The sequence below is a fragment of the Morchella importuna genome (genome assembly GCF_003444635.1).
Source record: "Morchella importuna strain M04M26 chromosome Unknown Morimp01GS049, whole genome shotgun sequence".
Taxonomy (NCBI): Eukaryota; Fungi; Ascomycota; class Pezizomycetes; order Pezizales; family Morchellaceae; genus Morchella; species Morchella importuna.
This window is the reverse complement of record NW_025763446.1, coordinates 129569-146370: the sequence shown is the minus strand read 5'-3', so window position 1 is coordinate 146370 and position 16802 is coordinate 129569. Positions and strand designations below refer to the sequence as shown.

The 16802-nt window shown below is 49.9% G+C and overlaps 4 protein-coding genes across 4 annotated transcripts; all 4 read left to right on the top strand.

The window, feature by feature from the left end:
• Positions 1 to 1146: 1146 nt before the first annotated feature.
• On the top strand, positions 1147 to 2400 carry LAJ45_10707 (uncharacterized protein; the record flags this gene model as incomplete). Its single annotated transcript, XM_046120224.1, has 1 exon — positions 1147 to 2400. The coding sequence occupies one exon, from the start codon at positions 1147 to 1149 to the stop codon at positions 2398 to 2400; it is 1254 nt and encodes a 417-aa protein (XP_045966574.1).
• A 3782-nt stretch (positions 2401 to 6182) lies between these two features.
• On the top strand, positions 6183 to 8873 carry LAJ45_10706 (uncharacterized protein; the record flags this gene model as incomplete). The annotated part of the gene is made up of 1 exon (XM_046120223.1): positions 6183 to 8873. The coding sequence occupies one exon, from the start codon at positions 6183 to 6185 to the stop codon at positions 8871 to 8873; it is 2691 nt and encodes an 896-aa protein (XP_045966573.1).
• Positions 8874 to 8971: 98 nt separating this feature from the next.
• On the top strand, positions 8972 to 12385 carry LAJ45_10705 (uncharacterized protein; the record flags this gene model as incomplete). Its single annotated transcript, XM_046120222.1, has 1 exon — positions 8972 to 12385. The coding sequence occupies one exon, from the start codon at positions 8972 to 8974 to the stop codon at positions 12383 to 12385; it is 3414 nt and encodes a 1137-aa protein (XP_045966572.1).
• Positions 12386 to 14659: 2274 nt separating this feature from the next.
• Positions 14660 to 16558, top strand: LAJ45_10704 (uncharacterized protein; the record flags this gene model as incomplete). Its single annotated transcript, XM_046120221.1, has 14 exons — positions 14660 to 14662; positions 14758 to 14810; positions 14861 to 14955; positions 15012 to 15037; positions 15140 to 15165; positions 15234 to 15297; positions 15353 to 15384; positions 15452 to 15491; positions 15566 to 15603; positions 15667 to 15807; positions 15880 to 16177; positions 16243 to 16281; positions 16364 to 16446; positions 16507 to 16558. 14 exons carry the CDS (start codon positions 14660 to 14662, stop codon positions 16556 to 16558), a joined length of 990 nt encoding a protein of 329 aa, XP_045966571.1.
• Between the last annotated feature and the right edge of the window lie 244 nt (positions 16559 to 16802).

Genomic DNA, 16802 nt, shown 5'->3' with positions numbered 1-16802 from the left:
GGTGGTGCAAGATAAGTTAGTGGTGTGTTTTGAGGTGAGATGATAGGAACGATCAAGTATTTGGAGAATGGAGAGATTATTCGTTTAGATGATATCGTGATGGACCTACTCTAGTATGTCTGTTACACCGAAATTTTAACCAGAAACCTTAAAACCAACCGTTAAACCGTGTATCGTGGATATCCTCCACACAATGGCGCAGGCCACATAAAATAACACGAACCCGAAAAACTAAAATATCAGAGCTCAATATGATATACTATAAGTCCATTAGCAAACAAAGCTTATATCCCGCATTGCGATAATACATCCCCGGCGGGGACAGATGAAGGACTCTTAAGATCCAGATATACTCCCCGGTTTTGCATCGAGCGGCCTTGAAGAGGTGATCCTCATTTTAGGTTGTTCGACGTTATTTTTATGTCGCAGATGGTACCCCAGTTTTAAACGGGGTATCCCATTATTCCCAGCTGTTGCTCCTTTCGGTGTTGCCGCCAAGTTTTCGCACCACGTTCCTGCATAATTATGTCCCGGTACTACGTATGTAGCCTTATCGCCGCTACCTTGGTGGACAAGGCATAACAACCAGGAATTGCTCGGCTGACAGACAACATGCTGTGACCGCGAGTCTGTATAACGCTATCCGTCTCGAAAAGAACCATTCCAAACAACCACTGAAGTACGAAACATTCCCAGTCCATGCGGACTTCCGTGGGGCTCATCATCATGGGGAAAGAGCTACTTCGCATGCGCGATTGTAGTTATTGGCAATGATCATATAACCTACTTAATTCAAAACATTACCAACCCTCGCCAGCAAATGATGAGGCTCCAGCTGAAAGAATCCCTGGCGACATGTATGCACTGCGCCTTCCCGGTGTCTTCTTTAAAGTTCTTATATTTAGCCGACCCAGCCGCATAGAAGAATTCGCGATCTTTAAGCCCACGTTGCCTTGTATATGGAGATGCAGGACCATGCGCGATCAACAGATCGACCCTGACATAGCCCTACAATGGACACCAGCTATGCAACTACGCAAGGTACTGGCAGGTATAAATACTTATCGTCCCCCCGCGCTCGCGCTCGCGCTCGCGCCCACAAAGTAACCATTCCCCAGAAAACCTCACCAACCCCCTCCCCCTAAAATGCCAAAACTCGTCCGGCTCCTCCCACTCTCCCTACTAATAGGCGTAACCATCGCAAAATCCCTCTCACTCACCTACTGGGAATATGGCCCAGCATATCAGATCGGGCTCCAACTCTCGCTCGGCACCCCCAGCCAGATTGTATATCTCATACCCTCCGTGAACGACAACGAGATCTTCCTTGTCGGTCCCGATGCCTGCGCCCCCGGCTGCGAAACTCAGTTAGGCGGTCAATTCAGCACCTCCAATAGCAGCACATGGCGTCCAACCACAAACGTAACGATCGGCAATGCTGGCGCTCTCGACTGGTGGAATGGAAGCCAGGTGGAATATACGCTAGGGTATGAGCGGGGCCAGTTTGATTACTTGCCGGAAACAAGTTTCTCAAATCTAGGCCTCGAGATCGCGGTGCTGAACAACCGTTCGCAGGATGACTGGATTCCGCTTCAGAATACACTGGGGCTTGGAAGCAACTCGACTTTTCTGAACAGCCTAATGAGGAACGGTGTTATTGAGTCGCGATCATTTGGATTGCACGAGATGAATGTCGACCTCGGCAGCTTTGACGAGTCGCGTATCGTAGGGCAGCGATACTCGTCGCCCATCCTCCAGAATACGGGCTACCTCGGCGGCCTCCAGGTCACAGTGACAGATATGTCAATAAACGGGAGGTCCCTCATGAATCGGACAAGTGGGCCTTTTAACGCGACCCTGGGATTGTCGACAACGAGGCGGAGTTATGTTCCACAGGTTGTGGCGGAGGATTTTTATAATATAACTGCCGCAGATGCTCCCACGAACTGGAGTAAATTCGATGAGCCTGTGTGGAACCAGGCTAGGTCCTCGTCGACGGAGCCGTTTATGCTGGTAGTGAAACTATCAAATGGGGCGACTTTGAATGTAGACAGTTCCTCATTAAAGCGCGCGATTTTTGAGGAGAAGGATACGGAAATGTATGGTTATGTAAATGAGTATTATACGTATGGGGGTAGTAGAACTCAGTATACGAAGAGCAATATGGTAGGGATTGATTTGCTGGATGCGGAGGTAAAGGCAGATAATCCGGGTATTGAAGCGCTCTTTGGGATGGATTTCGTGTCATACCAAACTTATCTTTATGTGGATTGGGATAAGCAGGAGTTTGAGTTGGCAGCGACGAAGGATCTTAATGGTTCTGCAGGTGTAGTTCAGATCAGTTGGCGTACAACCTGGGCGGTAGTATTTCTTTCAGTGGCAATGGTCATAATGTTTTAGGCCTAATCCTCTGCCGGCGCTTTCGGCAAATGGGCTTCATGTGTGACGAAACATCGAACATTTAGCGGAGTTTTTATTTTGAATCCCTATAGAATTATTAATTTTGAGTGATATCACCGAGAACCATAACAAAATAAACAATAGTGAGAAAGATCAAAAAAGGGTACGAGCTTTCGGGGTACCGTGGCGTTGAAGCATCTCTTTCTGTTTGCCAATTTTATCATCCTATGCTGACTTTCAGCTTTTGTCAAAAAGAGATGCTATTGAGGATAGGCCTAGTCGCATTGTGAGCTCGGCCCCGACACCAGGAAGGGGGGAAGGTGTAGAATGAAGTAGTTGCTCACTGATTCTGAGCTGGGGCCTTGGGATAAGTGTATTGTGGTCTGCATTTGCAACAAGATGAGCATGTCTTCCCCAAGGACTACACTCCAAAAGAATGAGCTCATAAGTTCTACTCTCTGTCGCAGATAAAACTAGGTAATGATCATCCTCTGAAGCCAAGTGTTGGAAAATTGATCACAAAACCTCACCCGACCCCGATTCCCGACCCAACTCCCTCCACCGTATCCACCCCACCCCGTTCCCCCCGTTCCACACCCGGACAGCTCTTACTCCTCCAACAATCTAGAACATCTCCGGCTCTGTCACCTACCAATAAACATTGATTTGTTTCCACTAGCCCGCTCTCGCCTACTACGGGGATGTTCGGAAGCCAGTATTGAAGCCTTATTCGGGCTTGGTGATCTACTACAAATTATATCAAGTTAGATCAATAGTTGCACAGCTGCGGTAATTAACCCCCCTTGACGTCGATCATAGGGGGCAACCGGCCGCTCAATACGTACAATACCTAGGGGGTGTGACAACAACGACCAGGTACCAAACCGAGCTGAGAGTTGTTGTTTCCTTCGCAATTAATATCACGATGCGATACGTATCAACCACCGGAGCATACTCTCGCTGTGGAAACCCTAGATGTCTCAACAGATTCAAACCCACAGACCGCTTCCTTCGTCTAGACATGGCTCAATTCGTGCAGGACTGTTCCGACAGATTGGGTATATATCTGGATCTGAACCCAGGATGTTAACGACAGGCTATAACAGGTGGATAGAACTTCCGGAGAACAGAGCTTCGTGCTCTGGTAAGACCATGCAAAGTAGATGAACCCTGGAAGGTCTGTGTTCGATGAATTTTTCTTTCCCCTAGCTCTGCAGCAGAGTCTCTCACGGGCGGTTTTAGAAGGATTCCCGTGTTCGGAAGATAAGGAAACGCTTCTACAGGCGGAGAAGGATGGAGATCGATCGGGCGTTGCTGAGAAATGAATAATCGATCTGGCCCTTGGCGATTAGTGATGGATGTGCGTGAGTAAAATTCTTTAAACAGAGCAGGTACACATCTAATAAGTATATAATTATAACCTGCATATGCAATGTGCTTTTATAGTCTTCTGATTGGTTCATTGAGAGATGTTTTTGTTTCACTTGAAACATGTTGTGTTGGATATTAACATAGGGTATTGTGCTGAGTGGTGTTAGAGTGTTAATATAGTTTCTACTGGTTCTGGGAATCGATAGTGGTTCGATTTTAGCGGTTTGGTAGCTGTTAAAGGGATATACCTGTAGCCCTAACCGGAGAAATTGTCTGACTTATCCGTTGATATATGGGGATAATATATCAGAAGAGTCACATATTGACCAGATCAGATCTAGATATAGTGATGGACTTTGCCTGCCAGGAGGGGTCGAGCCCCGACTGACAGGCAAATAGACAAATAAGCCTGTATATTGGACTAATTGATATACATATAGTACCGGCCGAAGGCTGGAAACTACTTGTAGTGTGTAACATGATGTACTCTAGACTAGGGCGCTTAGACTAACCGACTTTGAGATATAATGTAGGTCTTTAAAAACGGTAGAACTTTAGAATTAGGAATTACGCTTCAAGAAGAGAAGATACCCCACAAACCTCGTGAGAACACGTACATGTTAGTTATGCACCACCTCGTATAATTGTAATCATTTTACTTGGTGCATCGAATCAAAATCAGATGGCTGCGACTTCAATATCAGTATCACCATCCTTCTTCGGTTCATAATCCTGGCATAAAGTGTCTAGCTCGAACGATACCGAACAATACGAACCTGCAGTAATGGTCAGAGCCAATCGAAAGCAACAGACGCTCGGGATCTTCAAAATACGATTGACAGCTTAACCGTTCCTTACCGTCCCTATCCATGTTTATAATCAAAGCTAGTAAGCCCGGGGCACCAGTGTTTGGCTTTATCCCGTTGTGCCTGTTTGCTGATGGTGTTCATCCCATCAAAGCCGTGAATTAATCAGAACAAAGTGCTACACACAAGTCAGAATCAACGGTACACAAATCCATCACACCGGCACGGAGGAGCAGTCATGAATTAAGCCAGGGGGCCCGGGAATGCCCAGGGCCCAACACCGTGGTCGGCCTGCATGCCCGTCCGTGGTTTGAAACCTTTGAAGTTTGTATGCGAGTGGACACTTTTTGTTTTGTTTATCGATCCAGGGTCCTGGGACAGGTGACAATGTTGTTGAGTTGATAGATCATAAATGGGGCTGCTAATTGGCATACACTTGGCGTTGGTAGATCCTTTGAAACCCAGGTTCATCTCTGGGGTGAGTGGTATGTACTCTAGAGCATCGTGGGGTACCCCAGCCAGAGCAGATTTGGGATTGCATCTTACCGAGCACGAAATTCGAGGTTACGCACATAAGAAAAGCGCTCATCATCTTTCAGCCTCACTTCGTCAGCTGATACCCTTCCTACATACATGTAGAGTGGCTACTCTAGAGTACATGCAACTCCACACGCACCCTCTGTTCTAGGTATTTTACCTACCCTAGCTTGCTGTACTCTATGTACCTGAGGTAAAGCATCGTCTTGGTACTCGTTTACCACGAAAAGAACCAGTTGCTCAGGGCAAGGATTATTTGTATGTGGTGGCGGTGATCTCTCATACAAATCATTACTGTTTCCGTCACTTGCAATTTTTGGCTCTTACCCTGGTATATGGTGGGCGTTGTTGGGCACATTAGGTGTCACGGATTAGGCAGCGTTCACGTGACGACACAGACAATGCTTTTGTAAGGTGTCCACAGCAGGACTACCTCATAGTTAGATTTGTAACTTACTCTTCTCCTCTCATCCATCATCATTCATTTTGTCGTCGTCGATAGCGCAAAATGAAATTCTCCCTCTGTCTATAGAACTAAGAAATTATTTATTTCATCGTTCGGATCGTCGTGAATCTAAACACAAAAGAGAGTGAACACAATAGCCGGCCAACAACGTGGTGACCCCTTCGTTCTCTGCACTCCTCAAAAAAAAAAAAGAAAAGAAGGGTGGTTGGCGTTTTGTCGTTTGCAGTCTCATCACAGTACCTGCATACAACCCCTCATCGCCCGCATCCCCGAAGCAAACGGAATCGGCCTCACCGCTCACCGCATCATCAAAAGCAAACGAAACCTCCGGATCTCGCTCAAAATTACCAAAAGTGTCATCAACCAAACGAATCCCCGCACCTACGTCGTCAAGGGCGAACCGACGGAGGCATCATACCCGAACAACTATACGTAATATCAGGCAGATGGTCCATCCACAGACGGACTCTATTGAAGCCACTGCCTTACCAAGCACGAACAGCACCCCCTCCCGAAGAGCTCATAAGCCAGGGAATTCCCTCTTAGACAGACCTTTCTTTACTACAAACCAAGCACCCTCCTCCTCTAGTTCTGAAAACGAAATGGCCTCTATCTTCGTCGAATCAGTGCCCGCCAGGACCTTCAGTGGGCGCCCTGGAGAAAGAGTCGAAGCCTTCATCGAATCCGTGATCCTCAATTTTGAGCCCAAAGAAAAGCTCTATGCCGCCGGAAGAAGAGACGCCGCCAGGGTGGCAATCCTCAGTGCGAATCTCCGCGGAAAGGCGGCCAGATGGCTGGAAAGACAAAACGAAGAGGTAGCCTCCTCGTGGAGCGAACTCACCGAAGCCCTCAAGAAGAGATTCAACAACAAGAGCAAGAGGGATGAAAGGCAAAGACGTGCCGAGAACGCAGTCACCAATCTCAAGCAAGGGAAGCTCACGCTAAAACAATACATACGCAAGGCGGAGAGGGTTAACATGGACCTCCCGATGGCGTCTGACCTCCACAAGTCCGCCGGTAGAAGGTTCTACGTGGGCCTGGCCCGCGAGCAGACCCGGTGTAACTTCCTCAGCCTTGGGAAGTTCGACATCAACGACGACTACACCCTATCACAAGCCATTGAGGCGGCGAAGAAGGTGCTCGCCACCGGCACCAGGGAGCTAAGCGGGCGTCGCAGTGGCAGCGAGAGTAGTGATGACGACACGAGCGACAGCGAAGAGGGCTCAGACTCGGAGGAATTCAGTGAAGTGGGGAAGGAGAGCAAGAGGAGGGTAGGAGGCAGCAAGATTAGGGAGGCATTAGAGAAGGAGAGGAAGGCAAATAAGGCCCTCGTGGAAGAGAAGAAGGCGCAAGAGATGGCGGAGAAAGAGCGTAAGGAGAAAGAAGATGCACTCACCGGCGAGGTTGCCAACCTGCGAAGATTAGTAGAGAGACTCTCTACCCAGCAGCAATACAATAACCCCTACGATATCCCACCCGCAACCCGAGAGACGGAGGTCTTTGCGGTAAACCGCGGATATTACGGTCACCCGAGGCAGCCGAACAACCAAGCGCCAGGTATGGGCAGCACCCAGTACCCGGGCGGCTATGGGAATTCGATGGCCGCGTTTAATCAAGCGCAACTCCCGAACCCACATGCAATGGGACCCCCGCACTATGCGGCGACGGGACAGCAAAGCTACCCGCCCACGGGGTACATGCCGAGGAGGCACACGATTCAGAACGACGCCAGACCAGTCGTCACGTGCTTCCGGTGTGGGCAGACAGGACACTACAGCCCCGAATGCGTAAACCCGCCCCTATCAATCATGGAACAGCAGGAGGTTAGACGCCGAGTAGGCGAGGACCAAATCGAGAAGATACGCGCACAGTTGGGGCTTCAGTCGGGCCCCCAGGGGCTACCCCCAAATCAAACCGCCGGTGGGCAATACACAGTAGCGCAGGGCGCAAACCTGGTACCGCTTGGGATCAGGCCCAGAGGCGCCCCAGGCGGAGATGTGCGCGCAGCGCAACAGGGAAACGCGGCATCGGCGGGTGCAAATGCGGTAGAGGTGTGTGCGGGAGACAGAGAGGTTGGCGGCATCAGGGTGCCTGAGGCGAGCTTGGTTGAGTGGTTTGACGCTGATGCGGCGGAGAAGAGGGATAGTGAGGAAGCGTTTGGGAGGTGGAGCAGTAGAGCGGAAGGACCCGCGAGCAAGAGGAAGGTGAGGGTCGAAGAGGAAGATGAGGAGATGGGTGATGCTGCTGCCGCTCCTGACAAGGGCAAAGGCAAAGCTAAGGCGTACCAAGCCCCCGGCACGAGCTCTAGGCAGGCACCAAAACCAGCCGAGTCTAAGCGGCCCATTCGGATGATGAAAGGGGTGATCCCCGAAGACGTGGTCCAGAGGTTGAGAGATACTAAAATCGAAGGGCTCACGTGGGGTGCGCTATTCGACCTTGCCCCGGCTGCCCGCAGAGACGTGGCAAAAGGCCTAGTACTAGAACGTGTTGCTAGAGCCCCGAAGGAGAAGACTACACAGCCGGACGAAACCCACGCAGTCGAAGCAGTAAACAGAGCACGTGAGGACGAGGGCCCGGTCGTAAACTTCTACACCGACGGGAAGGTTAGAGTACCGGGGATGCCCGCCGGCTTCTTCACGGTAAAGAAAATACTCGTCGACGCCGGCTCCGTCGTGAATCTCATGCCCGAGAGCATCGCGGACGAGATGAGGCTACGCAAAGAGCGCGGGCCGGGATTCAATATCAAGACCGCCGACGGGGGACTAGCTCCAATTTCGTCCATGGTGTCCTTCGACCTCAATGTGGCGGGGGTGACTGCACGAATTACCTGCCACCTAGTACCAGGGCCGAGAACGCCATCTTACTCGATTCTGCTAAGTAGGCGATGGCTCCGTCAGTGCCAAGCGCGGGGAGACTACCGCTCGGACACGTATGTCATCAAAGATAAGGAAGGCAACGAATTCCTGGTGCCCGCAGTCAGAGGCGGGCATGAGGAGTCCCCGAGGATCTTCATCAGCGCTGAGTCCACGAGGATCGAGATCGACGACGAGATGGCGGAAGATATCGAAGAGGGAGACGACACCATGTCTGCCATCGTCGAGAGGATATCAAGAGAAAGTGATGAACAAGAAAGGTGGGAGTTGGAGCTCGAGAGGAGAGAGTTTGAGGAGAAGGGTGCGAAGCGGGGAGAGAACGAGGAAGAGCTGTGGGCGGCCAAATGGAATGAAGGGTTTCGGGACTCCTGGAGAAGCTCACTGCAATTAGGTGAGGCTTTAAAAGGGCCCCACTGCTAGTCGCCCGGGGGCCTAGCAGTGACGTGGAAAACGAACCCGGAGGAGAAGAAGAAGGAGAATGTTGGGGCGGAGGCGGGTGCGGGGAAGGATGTGAAGCAATGTGGGCTGAGCGTGAGGAGAGAGAGGCACAAGACGAGACGATGCGGCTAGCGCAGGTTCACGATCGCCGCCAGGTCAAGAATCACCAGGGCGAAATGTACGACCTGATCAATGAGGACGACCGCGTATACGGCATAAATACGATAGGGTACCCGACGAAAGAGAGGCCCGCGAGCTACCACAGGGAGGTAGACTCACACACGACCGATGCGGAGATAGAAGCGTGGTTTGAAGAATGCCGCACTACAATAGGCAATGCCGCGGAAACCGAGGTCGAAAGAACAAGCGCTAAGAGGTTAATCTACACCTGGCGTGACATCTTCGGGGACGACTTGGGCAGTGTACCGGAATGCCGAATAGCTGTGCACTACATCCCGACATACCCTGGTTCAATACCACACAAGGCGACTAACCCGCTCTACACGGCGGAGGAAATGGCCTGGATGCGGGAAAACCTGCCGAAGATGTGCGATTCGGGCATACTGACGGTATCGAATTCGCAATGGTCGAGCAAGCCCAAGTTTGTACGCCGGAAGAATGGTAGTCTGAGGATGGTCCATGTCTTCTGTAGGCTGAACAAGGCGACTATTAAGTTCAACACCCCGATGAAAAGAATTGAACCAATATTGCACAATCTCATGCAAAGTCGATTCAAATGCTACTGGCAGGCCGACGCGTCAGTAGGGTACTGGGGCGTACCCCTCGCAAGGGAGCACGCCTACAAAACTGCGTTTAACACCCCGCTGGGTCAGTTTTGTTATCTGCGCATGGGCATGGGACTATCGGGTGCAGCGCATACATACGCAAGAATGAAAGACATCCTAACGGGGCCGATACCATCCCCGCTCGCTGAGGCGGCGATCTCGGGCTCGGGGGATGACTCCGCATTCGAATACTTCATGGACGACGACTACGGTGCCCATACGTCATTCGATAGTCAGTACCGTTTTCTCCATGAGAAATACTTCCCCCGCATCGCCTGGTCGGGGTTGAAGCTCAACCCTGCGAAGAGCCACTTCTGGTCGAGGAACCTTAAACTATTGGGGTTTGCGGGCAGCGGAGAAGGCGGACTCCGCCCGTCGATCGATAAGGTGGCGGCAATAAGGGACTATCCAGTCCCAAGCGATGTGGCTGCGCTTGAGCGCTTCTTGCACATCAGCACGTACCTGAGGCAGTGGGTACCGGGAAGATCTGATCACGCAAAGATTCTAAAGACGGCAATACTGTGCAATATCAATAGCATAGGCGCGCGCAGAGATTTAGTGCTGCATTGGAAGCCGGAGCACGAGGCGTCATTCAAACACATCAAGGAGTGCATCGTCAACAACGTCGTTTGGGGAGGCGACCCCACCATGCAGTACCACCTTTCCACAGACGCATCAAACCTAGGCATAGGCGCGGTGCTGTTTCAGCTGGAAGGCGCACCTCCAGGCACCATCGCGGGTCCTCGGCACAGGGAAAGCGAGCGAATCGTCCTCTTCATTTCCAAAGCATTCGCGCCTGCGGAAACGCGCTACCACACCACGGAGCGTGAAGCGCTTGCGGTAGTGAGGGCGCTAAGCGAGGTACGCTGGTTGGTTTTGGGGTCGCCATACCCTATAAAGGTGTACACGGACCACCAAGCGCTTCTGTCGGTTCTGAAAGGTGACGAGGCAAAAGGACGCATAGCGCGGTGGCAAATGCAGCTGGCAGAATATGATATGGAGATCTATCACGTGCCGGGATCGCAAAATGTGATAGCGGACGGGATGTCGAGGCTTAGCACGAGGCGGGGAGACGGAGAGGTAGGGGTAGAGGTGGCGGTGGTGGATATAGAAGGGTGGAAGGACTGGTTGGAAGATGATTGGTATGGCGTGATGGTAGAGTACAAGCTGACGGGGATGTTGCCGGCGGGTAAGATCGCGGGTAAGGCGGGGAAGGAAGGAAACGAGCTGTCAGAAACGGATAAAGCGAGGTGGTTGCGAAGGCTGAAACACCAATCGGCGCGTTTTGTGATAGTCGATCCCGAATCGCCGGGCCGACCGCACGGACTCCTATACCGAGAGAAGAACGGAGAATTGGCAATCTGCATCAGAAAAAGGAACATCAAGGAAATCCTATGCTGGGCGCATGACGTACATGGACACTTTGCGGAATCAATCACGCTGAAGAAGCTAATCGGCAAATATTACTGGCCGACACGCCACCGCGATACCTCATACTACTGCCGATCTTGCGATTCATGTCAGCGGGTAGGCCCGTTGAAACCTTCGCAAGCGCTGCTACCCATATTCCAGTTGCAGCCAATGGACTTGTGGGGCATGGACTTCATCGGGCCGATCGCTCCGATATCAAGATCGGGTAACAGATACATCTTGATCGTCGTCGATTACTTTACCCGCTACCTCTTCACAAGCGCGGTAGCGAGAGCGGATAGCGCGGCAGTCGTAGCGCTAATCTCGGAAATCGGAAAGTACATCGGATGGCCGCGCGCCATATACAACGACAATGGCTCGCACTTCATAAACGCGAGCGTCAAACAACTACTAGATGGACGAGGGGTCAAACAATTCCCGGCGCCTAAGTCGCACCCCCAATCAGTGGGCCTGGCTGAGCGCTATGTACAGCTGGTAGTAGTGGGGCTACGCACTCTAATGGCGACCTCAATCGCCAATCGATACGTCTGGGACGAGATGTTACCCGGGGTAACCCATGCCATAAACACGCGCGTGATACGCGCACATGGATATACCCCTAGCCAACTTCTCTTTGGGTTTAACCTCCGGAGGAGCCGCCTAGACGCCACGCCGAGGGATCAACTAGCCTCTGCGGTAATATCGGAAGCGATAGTCGAGATAGTCGAGCGGTACACTGACAGCGTGGGTGAAGATGCTGCACCTGCTAGTGCTAGCGTTGAAGAACCAACGGAGCTATGGGCATACCACCAAAGACTATCAAAGTTGGAGGAGATACGGGAGGCCGTAAGAACCAAAACCCTGGAGAAGTGCTCGCAAAAGCAAAGAAAAGCGAGATGGAAGGCGCCTCAGGTGGGAGACCTCGTTTTGCTCCGCAGGTTCGAGATCGACAGGCAGCACGGCCGCAAGTTTGAAGCCAAATGGGAAGGCCCGTACAAGCTCGACAAAATATCGTGGCATGGAAGGACCGGAAGGGTATTCGACCTAATCACCGGCGAGGAAGCAAGGGTCAAGAAGACGGGGCTTCACGAGAGGGTGCACCTCGACGACTTGAAGATATTCGTCCCTCGAGAAGATCAATGGCTGGGATTCGAGGAGGATAGGCAAGAGCGGGGGAACTTGAGGTTCGTGGGACTGTGTGAGGCATTGGGGAAGGACGAAGAGGAAGGAGTTAGAGAATGGGGCAGTAGGACGGTGATATTCCCTGGCGGGGAGGATAGGGTGGCAGAGGAGGAGTAGAGCGCCGAGAAACGTTTAAATCATACGCCGAGAAGCGTTTCGTTTCGTTTCGGGTCCTGCGGGCTTCACGGTATCATTCATTTCTTATCCGCGATGGAGGGGAAACAAGCGCCGGGAGGGCATATCAATTGAGAAAAAGGGGGGGTGGCTGAAAGCGGGTTTCTTTCTTATCTCTTATTTTTTTTGCTTACTGCGTATTGATTACTGCGTCTATCGTGCTTATGATTTGCTTACTATGCTTGCGCGCCTGTGCACAAGACATCTCCCTGATGCGGATTGCTGCTTATTTCCTTTGTTTCATTTGATTTTGCTGCGTGCGGTAGTAGGGATAAATGACGGTGTACTGAGGCAGGTGGGAAGAGAAGGCTGGGGAAGAAAGAGGGGTTTTCGTTGTTGGGCACATTAGGTGTCACGGATTAGGCAGCGTTCACGTGACGACACAGACAATGCTTTTGTAAGGTGTCCACAGCAGGACTACCTCATAGTTAGATTTGTAACTTACTCTTCTCCTCTCATCCATCATCATTCATTTTGTCGTCGTCGATAGCGCAAAATGAAATTCTCCCTCTGTCTATAGAACTAAGAAATTATTTATTTCATCGTTCGGATCGTCGTGAATCTAAACACAAAAGAGAGTGAACACAATAGCCGGCCAACAGCGTCACGATATCGGGGTCGGTCTTGGCACATGTAAAAATCTCCATCAGGTAAATCATCACCTATTTAGGTGTTTTTGAGCTCACAGATGGCAGATCAACGCCCTTTTGGTAATAAACCGAGTGCTTTATCCCTTGGACGGATGAAACTCTCAAATTCGCGACATCCCTCTTTCAGCTATCACTAGCCTTATGTGGTAACTGTAGCTGATTTTTCATTGGCTCAATTATTGTTATCACCTGCAAAAAGAAGGACAACTGCCTTACTAAGTGCGTGCACGGTCCATGTCGCGAATTTGAGAGTTTCATCCGTCCAAGGGATAGTGATGGACAGGGGTATTTTTAGTGGATTTTGATCTGGCCTTAACAATTTGTATGGGTAAAAATTGACATGTCTCCCTACCAAACTCACCCAACTTCAAAGTCTATCTTCTCAACCACAACACAAGATAATTAAAATTAAAGGCGGTAGAATGATTATTTTCTTGATTCTCTGTCATTCTACAGCCTCTAATCAAAAATATATTGTGTTGTAGTTGAGGAGATAGGTTTGGCGTTCATGTACTTTTACCGGCCCCGATATCGTGACGCCCATCATACGAGTAAATTGTCGTGATGTGTAACACAGCAGGTGCGCGCATGGATAGCACTCCAAGATACCGGAACACCACCCAGCGGACTGGGTGGGATGGGATAGAGTTGGAAAGATCATAAAAAAGAAAAGGGACCCTTTACCAGAAATGGAGGGAGTGCCAAGTGTGCTGTCAGTGCGGGGTCGGGACCTCGGGAGATGCCGCTGGATTGGATTCTAGAGAGTACTAGGGCCTCACAGGGTTTGGTGGCCATAAAGGATTGAGAGGGCGACTACATGTACCCTAGAATAGATATACCTAGATACATGTATGCATAAGGTCTTGGATACGGCTGTATTTGGATGTAGGTAATAATATTATATACTGCCCACGGACTACAGATAGAAACTCAGGCAGAAAAGGCATCTGGATATATGGATATTAGAAGAGCAGAGCTGCACTGCTTGGTTGGTTTGTATTGTCTAGCCCGCATACCTAGACTCTTTACCTGAGCTAGATCGTGAACTGAAAGATAGGGTATTTATTTGGTTGAGGTGTGCACTCTCTTTTCCCTATCGGCTATCGCGCTGACCTGAATTAAATCCTGGTCTATCAATCCCTGTCTCCCTAGCTGGACCGCTGATAGTTTATTGTCTTTGGTTAGAAAAATCTGGCGAGCCATACAAACTAACGCTATAGCGGCAACACCACCCTGAAGAAAACACCCGCCAGCCAGCTTGATTTGATTTGATCTGCTCCCCCTCACCTACGTACATTTCTTCTTTTGTCTCTTCCTCTTCTTCTTATTCTCTACCTTATTCATTCTCGAGCTTGGCCTGTAACCGGAACTAAGTCATCTCAGTACTGACCCAATTCCTACGGAGGACTAAAAGAAGCGACAAGAAAAGTCTAAAAAGAAAGAAGAAAAAAGGCACTTCTTGCCTTATATCTTGGAGTTGGTCGGCTCATCCACCACACATCAACCAACCAACCCCAGGAACCAAAAATTAACTTTAAAGTTGCACCAAAGGACAACGGAGGAGAAAATGGCAAGGCACCACCACTCACTCCACTCCCCCGCCTAATCACTAGTTGCCTCACTGGGAGTATTAATGCTGACGAAGATTTTTGTTTCAATTAACAGTCTGGAGACTCGGGAATCTCTGGAGTTTTCCCTAGAGATAACGCGAATGAAAGGTGTGTTTATTACCACCTCATGGGGGAGGGATTCTGGCTGACATTTACAGATACATCGCAACCGATGACGAAACCTTTTCGATAACCTCGTCTATATTTAATTACCAGTATGAAAATGGAAGACGCTATCACGCGTTCAGAGAGGGTGCGTTGGAATCCTTCCTAGCTCTTGTATCTAAATACTAACTCTGTGCACTGCAGGTGCTTATTATGCACCAAATGACGATGTCTGTGAATATTTACCCAGCTAGCTAGCTATGTAACTAGCTTAGACTCCCGCTTGATCAAACTAGAAGCTTGAACTCACTTACTGACACCAAATCAAATAGTATCAAAATAATCAATTAGACATATTGTATGGAACCTCAACACCTCCTCTCCCATCCCTTCCGCGCGATTCTAACGTAAGAAAAACCAATGTAGCCATCACATCTTCCTCCTTATGCTCGGCGGGGATCTTTACACTGCACCACTGGAATCACCAAAGGTATTCTACCCTCTGCCCTCCACTAATTCTTAGTTGCCCTGCTAAATGCGATTAGAGAATTCTCGATGTCGGTACCGGGACAGGCATGTAAGTAGTAGAGGCGGCCCCCCTAACCAAAGAAATGGGACGGAACGCAAACTAATGGCAAGAAAAGATGGGCAATGGACATCGCCGACAAGTTCCCCAACGCTGAGGTTCGTCGCATCCCCTCTCCATTCAATCCCACCCTCGCTCTGCAGCATCGATTAAACGTCCGTCAATAAAATAGGTTATTGGAACCGATCTCTCTCCCATACAACCTGAATGGTACTACTCCTTATCTTTATCACACCCACACAACAAACAAAGAAACTAACACACCCCTGACAGGGTTCCACCGAACGTCCACTTTGAAATCGACGACGCAGAGAGCGAGTGGACATATGGAGAAAACTATTTCGACTATATTCACATCCGCTGTCTTTTCGGCGCCATTTCCGACTGGCCCACGCTGATTGAACAAGCCTACAAGTCGGCCTACCCCTCCGTCACATCCTCCCTACGTACACCAGACATCACTAACAGTTCCCCCCCCCCCCCCAGACACCTTGCACCAGGAGGCTGGATCGAAGTCTCAGAGGCCAAACTACCCTACGACTGCGACGATGGAACGTTACCGGAGAATAGTTATCTGAATCGGTGGGCGCAGTTGGCGATTGAGGCCGGGGAAGAGATGGGAAGGTCGTTCGACATCACGGACAAGATTGGACGCTGGCTGGAGGAGAGTGGGTTTGAGAATATCACGGAGAAGTACTATAAGACGCCAATTGGGCCCTGGGAGAGAGACCCCCACTTGAGGGAGATTGGAAAATACAACCTGTTAAATTTGTTGGAGGGGATGGTATGGTTTTCACCCGTTTAGATCGCTGTGGGCATAGGGCTTATGAAACCTCATTTGGATTGTAGGATGGATTTACGACGGCATTGTTTACAAGATACCTTGGAGTGAGTTCATCCCTGTTAGGCCGGCGTTATATCTGTTTTTGTTTTTATTTTGTCGAGGGTCTAGAGGCTGACACCGTTGTAGTGGAATCGAACCGAAGTTCAGGCGTATTATGGAAATCTCCGCCAGGAGATCACAAATCCAGAAATCCACTCCTACTTCAAAACGTACACTTCCCTGCTCCGGCCCCCACTTCGCACCCGTTCTAACATTTCGATTTCTTACAGATTCTACTGGATTGGACAAAAGCCAACCACTAATCACCACGGAAGGACATAATCGTTACTGCGCTAATTGGACGTACGGATGGAAAAGAAAGAAAGTTATTATAACAACTTCTGGATCGCCTCCACCCCCCGCCTTATAATTTATATTTTTGAGAGGGCTTCTGGAATATATATATATATGGATATACTTATATATATGCCGAGGAAATGTATATATCAAGCTTTGTGTACAGCTGTCTGTTTTGTCTATCTTTTTTTTCTCCTTTTCCGCCGTGGTTTCCTTTTCTCTATAATAT